Source organism: Microcebus murinus, chromosome 23, assembly GCF_040939455.1.
Source record: "Microcebus murinus isolate Inina chromosome 23, M.murinus_Inina_mat1.0, whole genome shotgun sequence".
Taxonomy (NCBI): domain Eukaryota; kingdom Metazoa; phylum Chordata; class Mammalia; order Primates; family Cheirogaleidae; genus Microcebus; species Microcebus murinus.
The window spans coordinates 15,945,483-15,962,936 of NC_134126.1; the positions used below are offsets into that span (position 1 = coordinate 15,945,483).

General features: G+C 36.5%; 1 protein-coding gene across 1 annotated transcript in view; it reads right to left on the reverse strand.

Moving 5' to 3' along the window:
* Window positions 1–399: 399 nt before the first annotated feature.
* The window catches only part of XPR1 (xenotropic and polytropic retrovirus receptor 1), a 185,649-nt gene continuing 168,594 nt past the window's right edge, over window positions 400–17,454 (reverse strand). Inside the window, exons 14-15 of the mRNA XM_012735368.2 lie at window positions 13,177–13,398; window positions 400–10,098 (exon numbers count right to left, since the gene is read on the reverse strand). Coding sequence (XP_012590822.1) covers window positions 10,038–10,098; window positions 13,177–13,398 — 283 coding nt within the window. The 3' untranslated portion in view covers window positions 400–10,037. The remainder of the gene's footprint in view (window positions 10,099–13,176; window positions 13,399–17,454) is intronic.

Sequence of the window (17,454 nt, forward strand, 5' to 3'; positions counted from 1 at the left end):
GTTTTTGTATTCAACTGTCTCAAGTTCTGTGACCCTATAAAGGCTTGGGCTTAGTCTTCACTTTCTGTTTCCTCCCACTGCAGATGAGAGCTTCTTTGTATGCAACCAAAGAGGTCCTCTGGCTTCCACAGCTGGCTTTTAATTGCCTGGTGCTTGCCCTCAGCTGTTCACTACCCTTCTGTAGGTATCGATGGCACTTAAGAATAGCCATCCAACCTTGTCACCCTGCAGCCACTGCCTCCGCCCTACATCTCAAATGCCTCATACAGTGCAAGTGCTTGCCTTCCTCCAGCATGCAACTGGAAGGAAGAGCAGGCGAGGGAGGATAAGGATTGAGGGAAAGATGGCGGCTGGCTCAAGGGAGAGCCTCCTGTGAAAAGCAGTCAATAAGGAGCAATGTTTGTTGTTACTGTTTATTTATTTATTTGAGGCAGGGTTTTGCTGTGTAAGTATGTATTTACCTATTTCTTTGAGACAGGGTCTCGCTCTGTTGCCCAGGCTGGAGTGCAGTGGGATCTCACAGGTCACTGCACCCTCAAACTCCTGGGCTCAAGCAATCCTTCCATCCCAGCCTCTTGAGTATTTTGGCCTATGCTGATACGCATGTGCCATCACGCCCAGCTAACTGTTAAGTTTTTTGAAGAGAAAGGGACTCACTATGTTGCCCAGGCTTATCTCAAACTCCTGGCCTCAAGTGATTCTCCACCCCAGCCTCCCAATGTGCTGGGATTACAGGCGTGAGCCCACATCAGCCAGCTGTTATTGTTTAACTTTTTAAACATTCCTAAGAGCTGTCTTCCCTGGAGGGGCAGAGGACAAATTCCCAGAAAGCAGTAGTCAGTGGGACCCAGGCTTGTTGAGGAACATACGGTTATATATGCATTTTGCGGGAGAGTGTTCTTTGAAAATGATTATATTCTGATTTGACCAGGCATAACTTTAGAAAGAAACAGTAATTCACTACAAGTAACTTCTTAGTTTTGGCTGCTAAGCAGAAAAAAAAATTCCACCCTCCTTTCTTTTTCAAAGCAGAAACAATGTGGGCTACAGAGCTAGTTCCATCTGGGTCCCAATACCAGGTTCAGTAATTCTTGCATTATCCAGGGCCAGGCACCTAACACTTTGGTTTTCTCCTCTATAAATGAGACTGGCACCACACGACAGACACTGATGTGAGACATGCCTCGCTTGCAGTGGCCAGTGAGGGTCAGCTATGATTATTGTACCCTTGGGGAACCTGGTCTGTTCTCTGCAACAAAACAAAGTTCACAGAAAGTAGCAGCATCTGCTAACGTGGTATTGGTGAAGACAGCATCAGAATCAAGTTTTCACACAACCTGATTCCACACAACAGTCACTGTGGAGCCCAGTGAGTTTGCCAGTTGAGTAGGTACAAATAAGAAGCGTAGTTCCTAAAGCAGTTGATCAAAAAAGCCAGCTACCTCCTAAATTTACTCAACAACTCATCTATTTATAGACTCCTGAAGCTACCTTCCAGTTTAACGAATAATAAGCCTCTACTATTTACTAGGCATTTCAAACATTTTAGTACCCTTGGAAAAGGAACATCTCCTCTCTCCTGAATTGTGTCACCATTAGAGTTCCAGACTGGTTAAGACTAGGGCATTAACATAGAAGGAAGCCAGGACATGTCACATGACAATCACAATAGTTGGCAGCAGGGTACACATTCAGCCTGGCAAGTCTTTTGATGAGGGCTGCCAGGAAGGAGCTAAAATTTTCTAAAATATCTATGAAAGTGCAGAAAAAAATGTTTCAATCCAATAGTTGACAGAAATAATCTTTGGGGAACCGATGTTTCCAAAGTATTGATAGCTTGTATATTCCCTTATGGAAGGGATACAAAAACCCTGATTAACTGAAATTTCTAATTTTACTGGCCCATCTACTCAGAAGAATCAAGGAATCACAAATAAGCAAATTTGTTTACTTCAACCAAATAATATAAAATACTGTGAAATTTACGATATATGACACATGATAATTTGTAATTTAGTAAAGTGGCAAAGGATTTAGGAATTAATATTGCTTCTCCTTGTTTTTCTTCTGTTACTTGCCTGTTTCTCTTGAGTTACTTGGTTTTCTCCTTATGGAAGTAGAGTAGCATAGTGAATCTATCACCAAAAATCATACATGGACTTTGGTTATTCTATTCACAGAGGTAGACAAGAAGCAATCGGGCTGCCCTAGGTGGAGTAAGGCAGATGGTTCTGTACCATCAGAACCATTTGGCTATGTGGTCAATATAAAACTTATTTAAATTAGGGTAAAAACTTCATTTTATAAAGGTAAACATTGGTTGAACTTTGATGCTCATATGTTTGTTACTGATTAAGTGAGTAAGATGGATTGGAAGGGCAGTTTTTGGCAGTAGAAAATTCTGAGGAAATAACTCCTGACAGATCTAATACTTTGATTTTTAAAACAATGAATAAGTAACCAGAATAACAAGCTTTATCTGCCTGGGAAGGAGTGAAGAGTAATCCCTAGCTTGAGATAGAAAACTCAGCTTACCTTGGGGCACTGATACCTAGTAACAGGATAGTAGGTTTTTTGGGCAATGGTTTCAGATAAGTAGGTAATTTACAAATAATTTTTATCACTTTTCTCTTTTTTTCTTCACAAAACTTATGATAATGAAGCCAACTTCAACTAAGTTTAAAGTCATGGCTGAGCTGGGTGCAGTGGATTACACATATAATCCCAGCTACTTGGGAGGCTGAGGCAAGGACCACTTGAAGCCATGAGTTTGAGACCAGCCTGGGCAAACACATATCAAGACTCTGTCTCTTAAAAAAAAAAATATGGCTAGTACATGATAGGAGCTCAATAAACACATACTAATTTTTTAAGAGTACAAGAACTCCACAATTCCCCTAAAGGAAAATGTGGGAAACTAGAAAAATAAATAAATCAAAAAGTATAAGCTGGGCATGGTGGCACGTGCCTATAGTCCCAGCTACTTGGGAGGTTAAGGAGGGAGGATCAGTGAGCCCAGGAATTCAAGGCCAGCCCAGGCTACATAGTGAGACCTCATCTCTCTCTCTCTCTCTCTCTCTTTCTCTCTCTCTCTAAAAAAGGGTAATATAAGTCATTATTCTTATACCTTAGAAAAAGATCTAATAAAAACTATCCATATAAAGACATAGGTCACTAAAGTCCAAGGATTCTGGATATGTCTGGGCAGATAAAAGAGAAAAGAAGGGCCTCCTAGAACCATTTAGGATTATGCACTCAGCTGCTCCAGGTCTTTGTTTCTTCATAAACAAATTGAGATGACTCATTCATTAATCCACATATTTCTGAGATGCTGTATATTTGGAAAATATGTAATACTTTAGCCATACAAATGCTGAGTATGTATTGAGTACGTGTTGTCATAGAAAGGGGTGTTCAGTATCTAGTGATTCATATATATTCACATCCTATCTTGACTTTCGCCTGGAAACTCCACATTATCATATTCTGGTTTAGTCCGCATAGATATATAGTAAGAGCAGAGTTTATGGTATTAAAATATGATGAAAAGGCTTTAATGCTTTTAGTTTTCTCTTTGCATTTTGGGTATATTCATCTCAGGGTCAGTTAATTTTATAATTTTTCCAAGACAGATATAAGGAGTAATAACTAATCCAGGAATTCTGTAGAACATCTTATGTCCCACTTAGGGCATGGATGTAGTAATACAAGAGTCCAGCCCTCCAACATATCATTTCACCTAATACTTGAGACACTTTATGTGAGTAAAAAAAAACAAAAAACAAAAAACAAAAAACTTGTTGCATCAATCACATTGCTTTAGAGTTCATACACCTCATGTATTACCTAAAGAAAAAAGGCTATTTAAGATTATTTTTTAATTTAGTAGAATAGTTTAAAAATTTCACCACTGTAATGTTTGCCCAAAACAAGTTAGTCATAATGGCAACCATGTTCAGGAATCCACAAAATCCAGAGAGAAAAACACACAGTCACACAAACCATTCATCAGTGACAAAGGAGTCAGTAAACTGTTAGAAAACAGAGAGAGCTTGTAATAATGAAAAAAGGACAGAGTTTAGTAACCAATCACTTATTTTCTTTTAAAAACACATAACCACATTAACTTTTTGCTTTATACAACCATCTACAAACTATAAAACAGTACCACATTGTGCATTTAACCTACTTATCAAGAAGGGAACTCCATTAGAATTCTACCCATATAAGGAAAAAGGAGACAGCTAATAGCATAGTCACAGATACAACATGAGTCCAAGCAAGCATCAATTCTTTGATGTCACCTTTTCCATTTACCAGAGTGGAGAGTAAGAAAGACAGCAAGGGAGAAAAAAGAGAGAAAGAAAGAAGCACCCACAGAAGACTAATCACAATCCATAGTTACTTTTGACAACTATAGCTCAGGGTTTCATAGAACAATATCATTTGACCAACACAGTGTGGTGGGGGGAGGAGGGGTGAAGGAAACACAAGTAGTGGGAGAGGGTTTGAAAAGAAAAATACATTTTCCACCCTATTCTCCTCCTAAATATTCTTCATTGATACAAGCTTCTGTGCTAATACAAAAAATGGGAAGAAATTAACCATCACAATATGATAAAATTGAAGAGTTTTGTTCTTTTTGCAATGAAAATGTGAATGGCTCACAATTTTACTTTATAGTTCAAAAGAAGAACAATGTCATGAACAATCTTTAGGGATTTTCCACAATTTTTCTCCCTGTTTCCACCATGCTGGTGTTGCTATAGGAGAATCAGTGAATTGTAGGCAGGGACTTCATAGATAATGATCAAAGGACAGTGAGACAGAATCCTTGCTCTTTCTTAGAAGTCCACATCTTACTAGCAGTATTGCAGTCTTCCCTCTGATTTATGGTGCTACAGAGGAAAGGGCATAGGAAGATCACTAAGGTAATATGGTGGACGTTTAGTCAAGTAACTGGTTTGAAGTTATACAAGATGAGGCTGTGTAAATAGCAGACATACTGAATCCAAGGCAAACAATAGGTCATTTTGATTGTCCTCCTAGGCTGATGGCACCATATAAAAACTGGTATTTGATTTGATAATAAAATAAAGCAAAGGTTTGCTACAAGGATACATGCTTCAACTGAAAATTAAAAATTAGTATAATGATTCTCCTCACTTTGGGGGAAACTCTCGTCTTGTCCCTCTCACTTCCTCTTCTACCATAAGTAAGCACACATATTTTAGAAGGCTATTTTTAAGGGGCAGCTCAGCTCAATGTCAGAGTTTTGACAATTCATACAAGAAAGGCATAAAAGCCATACCACTCAGCAGGCTCCTCTCCACTCCTAGGCAAACTTCTTGTATGGCTTAACTTAAGCTCTTCTAAACCTAGTAAGATGCTTTTACTTTTTCATATTTGTGAGCAGAGTATGGTTAATGCTGGTTAAATTGTTGGCTTGTAACACTGACCAGCATAAATATCTTATACTATAATACAATCAACTCTGTCCCGGGTTATCATGTGCTTTGACATTGTATACAGTAGACTTAAAATACAATGCAGGAAGTTGGGAGTTTTTAAGATTTACTATCAAGACTGACATCTGAAATGCAGAAATGTATGTGCATTTAAGTAATTTAGAAAATCTTGAACTCTCCTTGCCTTAGCTAATAATCACAAGCAAGAAAAATGAGATCAATCAAAAAATATGAGCTAAGCAGATAAATTTGATTTGTTCTTTACCTAACCTATTTAAAAGTTCTACCAGAACTTCTATTCTCTTCACCTGGTCACTATTGATCTTATCTGTAATGACAATGGTTTCTTATTAGATTTGAGAAGAGTATGGTGATTTTGTAGTTGACAGAGCTATGATTCAACATGATTTCTTTTTAAATCTGAGAGGCTATCTTAATTAAAAGATCCAAATATGTAATGTGGTAGGAAGTATTTATTTTTTTGAGAGAGGCAAATTTCATCAAACCTATTAAAAGAAAACAGTAATAACCTAAAATTTGTTTAACAAATAAACTGCAATCACTTCAGAGAATCTCAAGTTTCCGAATAAAATACTGCCATGGATGAGTTATTTCCTTAATTATTTTCCTTAAAATGAGAAATTTTTCTTGTCAATGCTTAGAAAATTGCATTCAGGAATAAAGAACTATTTCCTGAACAATGCAAGGTATAAAGAACTATTTCCTGAACAATGTAAGGTAACAGAGGAAAACCGGTAGGAAAATAAAAGCAAGTCTTTCCCAGAAATGTAATAACCACTGAATAGAGAGATGGAGAGGTATTACCTCCGTGTTACCAAACTCACATACTTTCCTGACTGGCTTCTGCTGCTAAGGTCTAACATCCCCTTGCTTTTCTTTGTTATCTCCAAAATTATTTTATTTCTCTTCAACTAAAAGTCTGTTAATCTGATAACTGTAAGACTTAGTACTAGTTACTTCTTTGTTTTTACCCTGCCTTGGTTCACCTATTCAGAAATGGATGAATTGCTTTCTCTAGTTACTAAGAATATACTCTGGTCAAACCATGATGGAAAGATACCATGTATCAACGAGTTACTTCTGGTAAAAGCTCAGTTAAAATTGCAGAACTCTTGTGTTTAGAATATTCGGAAATCATTGATCCTAGGGGCTAGGCCCCTCTTTCCTTCTTTAAAGGGTTCATAGAGGTTACTGCTGAGGTGAATGGCGTTTTCCTCTTACCATTGCTCCTGAATCTGAAGTTAAGCAGTTTTATCATTTAATCATGACATCTGACTCGTGACATCAGAATGATTCTAATGGCTGAAAAAAAAAGTTGTACATGGGTTTTCAACTACTTTCTAATCTTAAACATTATCATCATAAACTAATTAATGACGATTTAATCTTTGATCATTTCACTGTCTTTCTGTATGATATGAAATCACCAATTATTCTTTTGTAATGGTATAGGCAGCCTTAAATATAGGTGCTCATTTGTGCATAGAAAATAAACCACTTTTGTTTTCTAAACTTCTCTATACATATCAATGCTTTCTATACTATCATAAAATGAAAAATGAATTTTATTCTTTTATTTATGTTTTTCCCATTCCTTTGATGAGCATTTAAACTGATATTAAAAATTGAGTGATTCTCAAATAAAAAACTAGAATTTCTAAACCTAAAATTAGATGAAGATTTTACCTTTGGTTAGGTTGCTGCTCCTTTAAAATGACTCTGTGATATTCATTTTTAAGAGTTCTATTGAGAGTTTCAGTGCATAGGAGCCCCCAGTAGAATTTTAGGCAGGACACAGCATTCACAACTGCTGGGACATATAAAATTTAGGAGAGAAAAATATATATTGCCTTTTCTGAAGGAAAAATTTAAATGTATACTTTGTCTATCAAACTCTTTTAATGAGGAAAAGCCCTTTTTGCTCTTTACAGCTTTAAGAAGAACATAACGCTGTATGTTTAAATACATATTTAGGCATCTATCATGGCAAGCTCAAAGTTACATAAGCCTCATTTTTGAATATCCTATGCCATTCAGACAAATGCATCAGAAAAGGAATACATTCTATCATTGTGTTATGTATGAAAAAATAATACTGATTAGGGTATAGAATCATAACGGTTGAAGAAAGACCAAACTGGCCATAGGATACATTGAAGTAAAAACACTGGGGAGTTCAAATATCAGAAATCATCTATAGGATTTTATGTGTGCCATCATATAGATTCACTAATAAGAGAATGAAGTTGATAATTCAAATGGCTTTGGATACGCATTAGTATCACCAATTTTATTTGCACAAGAAATGACTGGTCCACTGGACTTCTTTATGTAACTCAGTAATAATTACTGCTATTTCTTGACAGACCAGTGATATATCCCCCATAGTTTTAAAGTATAAAACCCAGAATAGTTAGGAAAAAAAAATCTAAAGTATAAATAATGCAACCTTTAATCTGCCAAGGGTCACTAAATTGTTACCACTGATTATTATAAATGATTCAATTTATTTAAACTAAAAAAAAAAAAAATCCCAAACAAAAACCAACAATAATTAAACGTTTCCTCTTTAGTTCTGGGCCAAGGGACACACTTGCCAATACATAAAAAAAAGCAATAGAAGCTTCCAAGTTGTATGACTTTTTCAGGGGGAAAAAAAAAAACCAGATTCGAAAAGGGAACAAATTTGGAAGTTTATCAGAATAAAGATGGAAGAAACTGTCAATTAACTGATAACATTTTGGTAGTAACAGTAACTTCAGTATAATCTACCGCAATTATGACAGGGATGAGTAAAGACTTGTAACACATGGGAGAAGAGCTGCTGACAAAAGGAGTGTATTAAAGGGCAGTAACCACATGTTTTTAAAACTAAGCAAGTGATAATAGCTGCCCTTCCACTTATTTGTCTATAATTAAGCTGAAAACAACAGAAGTAAATTTACTTTCATGAATCTGCTGATGTTGACTTTGAAATCTTCATCTGGGTTGGGGGCAGTGAAACACACTTTATCTTTTTCCTGGAGTTTATATTAATTTTGTTGGATAACGAAATGTTAAATTTAATATCAACCATATTCAAGAAAGTAAAATCTCTATGGTTTTGGGGCTTATTTGGATGATTAAGGAACACAAGGAAGAAATGTGACAAACAAGTGAAAAGGGACATTGTGGACAGATCATAATAGTCTGAAATTTCTAAGAAATATACTTTTTATGTATGACCAAATTTAGACCCCCAAAATTTTAAAAGCAGGTTTTCTATCATGGGAAGGCAAGAAATTAAATGTTCATCTTGAAAACTGCTGGGAGAAATGGCTGCCATGGTCTTTTGTATCAGTGTAATGTGAAAGAGGAAAGATAATTTGTTCCATGCACTCAAAAATACGGTTCCCCACAACAGACTTTTAATTTGATCACATCCTGGCTAAAGTGGTTGAGCTCAGAAGAACTATCTAATGAGGGTATAGAGTTTCTGAAACAGCTGTCTTCTAATTCAGAGTTAGTAAAGATTATGCTACAATTACCCTACATGCTGAAGCATAATAAGGCATAACTTCAGTTGTTACAGCTGAAATATGGTAAATGTATTCCACATCTGTTCCATAAAAACTTCTTAAAACAGCATCAGAACTTCTTCTATGAAGTTCAACTGGTGGTACAGAAGTGTGGGGATGCCTTGTTATGAGAGATGTGCTCAGGACTCTAATGCAGCAGCAACTTAAAAAGTCAGTAATAAAACTTTGGCTTAAAATTAAAGAAAAGAAAAAGTCAAACTGGTGCAAGTTGTCTCCCAAAAAAGGTATGTGGGACTGACCATCATAAATGTCATCCAACATTAGCTTCCCCTGTCTTCTTTCACTGACACCACCTTCATTGCACAGGAGCCATATCATTCTCTTATGGTTAAGTTTCATAAATAATGAGAAAACTATATGTAACAAATACATCATATTTCCCACCCACCCAGCAACCCTCCCCAAAATAAGAAAAGTTACATCAAATTAAAAAGTAGCTTCATGAATGAAGGTACTGCTCTAAGTTGCACTTTTCCTGCAAGTGCGGCCAGTGCCTGTGCGCTGGATATGAAGGAAAGGAAAAAATTCTCCACATAAACTGACAAAAAATTTAAAAACCAATGTCCGGTTTCAACCAGTCAAAACCGGGCCTAGTGGAAGCCGAGCCATCTCGGAACCATCCCACCACAGGGTCCTTGCAATGCCTGTTCTTCATCTTGATAGGTATCTGTGTCCTTGTGATTGTAAACAATCCATAAGATACTATGTTTTTGTTCCTTAAAACATCCTCTGATTGGCAAAATGAAGTAAATATTTGTTTTAAAAATAGAAAATTAAAATTAAACCAGAAGAAAAGAAAAGAAACACAGTGAGCTTGTTTGGAGTCCATAGGATCCGATCTGGAAGAGCTCGGAAAACGTGTTATGTGTTTTCTCCTGTTTTCAGCTGGAAAGGTACTAGAGGTTGCGTTGGTCGAGGAAAGAATTGTAGAGTAGGAAAACCAATGATGTTAATCTAGACTTCAGAGAATTCAAGTGTTAGCTTCATCATCTGTGTCTTCTATCAATACCTTAGTGTCACGAGCCTTGGATCTAGTGGTAATAAGGGGAAAAGAAGAACTTAGTCCATTGCTATTAATAAAATACAAAAATCACTCACAGTACTAGGTACATTTCCAATTTTACCACCATTAAATATACATCCTAAACAGACACTATCTACTGCACCAGATAGATTATGCCTGGAATTTCCTATTTAATTTCAGGTATCATTGGAAAAACACTAAGAAACTAGATTGCAGCCAGAGAAACATAACAAGAACAGCGGTCATGTGCAACAGAGAGGGTAGTAACCTGGAATAAGATCTGAGTTTGAGTACTGACTTTGATTTTATCATGCATCTCTTTAACTTCTTTGAGTGCCTATTTCCATCTCTGTAAAGCAGGAATAATAATATCTATTTCACCTAGTACCACTTTTACCTCATGGAGACACTGTGTATATCAAATGAGAAAATGGGTGTAAAAAGTATCAGTAAAGTAGTAAACAAATACAAGGAATTCTGATGAGGATGACAGAAACAATACCATTTGAAGTATGCATGAAAAACAAGTTAGCCAGCAGAAGATCTAAGGAATGGCATAACAGTTGTTTGTATTCAAATAGTTGACAAAATATAATGCAGAAGAGGGAGGAGACTCATCATAAGTTATGTGAGAGAGCCCAATTAGAATCAAATGGTTGAAGCTACAGTGAAATTATAATGAAACATATTTCAGCCCATCATAAACTATTCACCACTATAACTATCTAACAATAAAATTAGATGTCTCATAAATTATAAACTTCACCATCACTTTTGATTGTCAATTAGCACAAAATGATCATCTCTCTATTCAGGATGCTGTAGAAGAGATTCCTACATTAGATAAAAAATTAGATTAGGTAATGAAATATTCTGTAATTCATGAGCTCTGTGAGACAAAAGTGGTTATTTGGTGAAATAGGAATTATTATTCCTACTTGACAGAGGTAGAAACTGAAATTCAAAAAGGTTAAGGATATGCTAAATGTTGCATGAGTCCTAAAGTCAGTACTCAGACTCGGATCTTATTTTAGATTCCCTGCTCTCTCTGTTGCACACAAAGTGCTCTATTCTAAATGTCTTTCTCTCATTGCAGTCTAGTTTCTCAGTGTTTTTCCACCTGAAATGGAACATAATAAACTATTGCCAAAGATCCTCTGGTTTCTGACACAGAAATAGTGTATGTTTAGATTGCCCTCTGCTGGTACCTAACAAGGATTATTAGACTTTCAAAATCAGGAGCTCAATGAGACCATGGACCAAAATGAGCATTTTCTTCCAGCCCTTTGTGACGCTTATCTTGCTGACCCCACTCCGAGCTCCCCTATCCTAGCTTCTTCAAATTCTGCTTCCTTGGGATAATAGAGCCATGCTTTGTTTTGATGCTCTTCCTACTGACCTCCCTGACCATTTCTGCCTCTTTTGTTTATTTTGTTTTTTTTCCTCTTGCCTATGTTTGTTCCCTGGCTGAAGTGGGTCAGCCAGGGAACAAGACTCAGTTTCCTGGCTGGGCGCGGTGGCTCATGCCTGTAATCCTAGCACTCTGGGAGGCCGAGGCGAATGGATTGCTTGAGGTCAGGAGTTCAAAACCAGCCCAAGCAATAGCGAGACCCCATCTCTACTATAAAATAAAAAAAGAAACTAATTGGCCAACTAATATATATAGAAAAAATTAGACGGGCATAGTGGCGCATGCCTGTAGTCCCAGCTACTTGGGAGGCTGAGGCAGCAGAATCACTTGAACCCAGGAGTTTGAGGCTGCTGTGAGCTAGGCTGACGCCATGGCACTCATTCTAGCCTGGGCAAGAAAGCAAGACTCTGTCCCCCCCCAAAAAAAACAGACTCAGTTTCCTGCTCTCTGCTTTTCTTTTCTCTTCTCTTTCTCAACTCTTCAGGGAACATCCAAATCTCTATCTGAAGCATTGGCAAAATCTACTCTAGTCCCCTATACCCAGTGAGTTACTGTTACCACCATCTGTTTGTTACTTCATTCAAAACATCTTCTTACATTCTTTTTGGTCCAATTGTGAACATTCTAATCTGAGTTGTCATTGTCCCATACTTAAATATACTACAATAGCCTTCCAGTTGTTCTTCTAGCCTTCAGTTCTGCCTTTCCTAATATATTTTACACAGTGCCATTAAAACTTCCTAGGATACTACTTTCATAATGTGATTCCTCTATGGAAAAATTCTCTGTGACTCTTCCCTGCCTATAAAGTCAAGTTTGCACTTTTCTTTTATAATCACACTTCATCTATTCAGTTAAATTTTTCTCACTACAGTTCTAGTCACATGGTTTTTCTTTCTGTCCCTCATGTCTACCTTTATGTCTTATTGCCCTCATTACCACCTTCATGATTTTACTGTGCCTCTAGCCTATTCGAACACTCCCTTATCCTTCAGAAAACTGCTCACAATCAATTTAAGTCTCCTCCTTCAATCCAATCTACTGTGGTATCTACTGCCTCTAAATTTCAAATGCAGTCACCATATTTGCACATTTAGTATAACTTTTAGCAAAATACATAGTTGTTGACTGATAAAGATACTGCTGTAGGTATTTAATAAGAAAAATAATAACTTATACTTAATGAGCTCTTTCTGTGAGGAAACTGGTATAATAAGTTCCATATAATAACAAATTTAATCCACATGATCACTCTATTACCAGGAATGATATTAATCCCAATTTACAGATGAGGGATAATATATAGAAATTAAGTAATTTGGCCAAATACATAAATGGCAGGATTCCTAAAGCTTATAAGTTGAAAATTATTTAAATATAAGATATACAGAAGAGTCAAATAAATCACTTTCCAACAAATTTTTCTCTAATGCATCTTTAACACTAAATTATTAATAGTAGGTAATAAATTAATGACATTTACTCCATATGCTCATTTAGACATTCTATAGTTTGGATCATATGAAATTGCTGTTTTTTACTGGTTTTTTGTAGGTGAAAAATGGTTGAATATTGGCAATTTCATTGGTTCAACTTGATAAGCTTCTTAGCTTAAATGTTATTCAATGCTAAAACACAAAGGAATACGCCTCACAGAGTAGAAGTCATACATACTGAGAAGCAAGGCGAGGCCGGCGCAGGGATATGCTCTGGCTGTACTTCCATGACCGATTCTTCTGGCGGTTTCGTACCCCATCATCCTGGTCCATCATTTGCTCTAGGAGTGTTTGATCATCTGCATTCAGGGGGGCCACAGAGATGTCCCGCACAGCACGGAATTCACCACAGTTATTCAGATGTTCATTCTCCAGGCGGAAGAAGTTCCACACAAATCGCCTTAGCAAAATGGAGTAGATCAAACAAATTATTTACAAAATTTTAACATATTACTACTACTTGTAAACTTCCCAGAATATCACGTTTCCACTTATGGAAACAAAAACAAACAATTAAGGGCTAGAATATTAAAATAAAACAGGAATAGATGGTGTAGAGGTGGGGGAAAGGGTAATAAGAGTAGACCATAAAACAAGAAGGGACTCATAGAATGCAGCTTTAGGGTGCTCATTCTTCTACTTTGACAAATATCGAATGCCTACTATAAGCCAGGAAAAGGAGTGGAACGAGACAGACAAAACTTCTGCACTTATGAGGTGCCATTTCCAGAGGCACCTCATAAGGCACCTCCGTCTGTCCAGAGGCAACAGACAGATTACAAGTAAGTAAACAGTCAATCAGCTAATGATAAGCACCCTGAAGAAGATAAAGCAGAACAAGGAGGTAGAGTATGCTGTCATTAAGACTGATTAGGGAAAGCTTCTCTGAAGAGATGGCAGCTAGTAAAAACCTGAATGATGCAAAGAAGCAAGTCATAATAACCCTAGAGAAAAGTGTCCCAGGCAGAGGAAATGGCAAATATAACAGGCCGCAAGTTGGAAAGGCCTTTGGTGTATTGAAATAACAGCAAGGTCAGTGGCGCTAGTTCAGAAGTGAGGTTAGGAGGAGATAGCAGGAGATAAAGATGGAGAGGAGAAAAGGGCCCATCTACAAAGAACCTTATAAACTACAGTAAGGAGTTTAAATTTTAGATCTGATGGAAAAAAATGAGAGTTCTAAGCAGGAAAATAAAGTGATTTGTTTTTTTAAGTAACTATTCTATCTGCTGAAGAGATCACAGGGAGACAAGAACAGCTGAAGAGAGACTAATCAGAAGGCTGTTTCAGTAGTCCAGAAAAAGAGATGTTTGTGACTTAAGGTTGGTCATAACAGAAGTGATGAGAACCAGAGAAGGGATTTATTTATGATGATAGAGCTGTCAGGATGTACTGACACGAGATGTGAGTGGTCTTAGGGTTTTTGGTCTGAGTGAATGGTGACACCGTTTACTAAGATTGGAGAAGCAGAGTTGTTCCCTATTAAGCTAGAGCTACCCATTAGATACCCAAGTGGAGAATTCAGTAGATGGAGGGACAAAAGCCTGCAAGTCAAGGGAAAGTTTAGGACTGGAGACAGCTTAAGGACAATATTTAAAATCACTGGCTTAAGAATAATATTAATACTACTGCAGGAGAGAAGAGGGCAGAGGATTAAACCCTGAAACACTCTAACACTTACAGTTTTGGAAGAGGAAGAAGAACCAGTCAAAAAGTGGAGAAGGAATAGCTAGTTAAGACGGGAATATAGTTTCTGAGAAGTCAAGTGAATAAAGTATTTGTTGAGAAGACATATACAGAGAACTAACCATGGGATTTAGCAAAATAAACAGGCAGTATGCTCTAAAAGCATATACTCTGGGAGACTATCATGGCTTTACTATTTACTAGCTGTAATGACCTTAGATGAGTTACTTAACCTATGCTTCAGTGTCATCAGTATACTGGAATGATAACAGTACCAACCTCATAAAATTGTTGTGAGAATTCAGTAAGTTGATAAATGTAAAGGGCTCAGAACAATGCCAGCTACATAGTATTTGCTGCTGTTATTATTATTATTACTATTGTAGATTACTAACAAGGGTGGTTTAGTTTGAGTATTGGAAACAAATACCTGAGTTGAATTTAAAAAAGAATGAGGAGTTTGCAAACTACCATTTTAAGAAAGGATTAATAAACATGATATATAAGGAGCTCAAACAATAAGAAAAAAATTCAGATAATTTTATTTAAAAAATGGGCAAAAGACCTGAGTAGACATTTCTCAAAAGAAGACATACAAATAACCAACAGGTATATGAAAAAATGCTCAACATTACTAATCATCAGAAAAATGCGAATCAAAACCACAATGATACCATCTCACCCTGGTTAAAATGGTTTCTATAAAAAAGACAGGCAATAATGGATGCTGGCAAGGATGTAGAGAAAGGGGAACTCTCATACACTGTTGGTAGGAATGTAAATTAGTGCAGTCGCTGTGGAAAACTCTATGGAGGTTCCTCATAAAACTAAAATAATAACTACCATATGATCCAGCAATTTTACCTCTGGATATATAACCAAAAGAAAGGAAATCAATGTATCAAAAAGACATCTGCACCCCCATGTTTATTGCAGTGCTATTTAATTTACAATGGCTAAAATATGGAATTAACCTAAATGCCCGTCAAAGGATGAAAGGATAAAGAGAATGTGGTATATATACACAATGGACTATTATTTAGCCATAAAAAAGAATGATATCCTGTCATTTGCAGCAACATGGATGGAACTGGAGATCATCATGTTTAGTGAAATAAGCCAAGCACAGAAAGACAAATGTGGTATGTTCTCACTTACATGTGGGAGCTAAAAAACTGGATTTCATGAAGATACAGAGTAGACTGGTAGTTACCAGAGGTTAGGAAGGGTTGGAGATGGTGGGGAGAGATAGAGAGAAGTTGCTTAACAGGTACAAATATATGATTTGATAGAAGAAATAAGAACTAGTGTTTGATAGATCAGTAGGGTGACTATAGTTTAAAATAATTTATTGTATACTTCAGAATAGCTAGAAAAAAGAATGGGTGTGGTGGTTCATGCCTGTAATCCTAGCATTTTGGCAGGCTAAGGCGGGAGGACTGCTTGAGGCCAGGAGTTTGAGACCACCCTGAGCAAGTGTGAGACTCTGTCTCTACAAAAACAAGAAAAATTGGCTGTGCATGGTGATGTGTGGCTATAGTCCCAACTACTTGGGATGCTGAGGCAGGAGGATGGCTTAAGCCCAGGAGTTTGAGGTTGCAGTGAGCTATGATGATGCCACTATACTCTAACCCATGTGATGGACCCAGTCTCAAAAAAACAAAAAACAAAAAACCCCAGAATAGCTAGAAAAGAATTCGAATGGTTCTAGTACAAAGAAAAGACAAATATTTAAGGTGATGGTTGGGTCACATACTGATTTGGTCTTGGTACAAATTATATGATTATACTAAATTATCACATGTACCCTAAAACTATGTTCATCTATTATGCATTAAAAAAACAAAGAGGTCAGAGAAATAGATTTATACATTTACAGAAATGTGGCCTATCAAAGAAGGCCAGGTGGATTAATGGCTTAAATAAGAATAGCAAAATTTTAACTGTTTTATAAGAATCTATAGGATTGACAGGATAATTTTATAAAATTGTGATAGGGAAGAATTTTTAAAATAAGATATGAATGGCAGAAACCATAAAGAAAAAGATCAGTATATTTTTTCACAGTAAGACTTAGAACATGATAAAAAATTTGTCTTCATGGACTATGTTCAAAGAGCAGCTCCAGACTGGGAAAAAACAATATTGTCAACATATAATCAGCAAAAAATTATTTTATACCAAATATATAATTCCTATATTACAACTAGAAAAATATTTATTTTTTCCAAATAGATACTGACTCGATATCATTTATTGAAGAAGGGTTTTTATTTCTCCACTATTATGTAGCCACTTTTGTCATAAATCAAACAGTGTCAATATATGTGTGGATCTGTTTCTAGACTGGTTCCAGTGGACTACTTGTCTATTCTTTCACCAATGCCATATACTGCCTTACTTTGCCTATATAATTCATCTTGATATCTGAGTTATAAGTCTTTTAAATTTGTCCTTTCAGGACAGTACTGGTCATTCTTGTGTTTCTATATAAATTATAGACCTAGCTTGTCAATTTTCACATACATACACATCTTCAATTAGATTTATTCCTAGGCATGTATTTGATATACTCTGATGCTATTCAAAATGACATGGCTTTTAAAATTTTTCTTCTCTGGTTGTTGTGACTGTTTTTTTTTTTTTTGAGACAGAGTCTTGCTTGTTGCTCTGCATAGAGTGCAGTGGCATCACTGTAGCTCACAGCAACCTCAAACTCCTGGGCTTAAGTGATATCCTTGCAGCCTCCCAAATAGCTGGGATCATGGGCTCG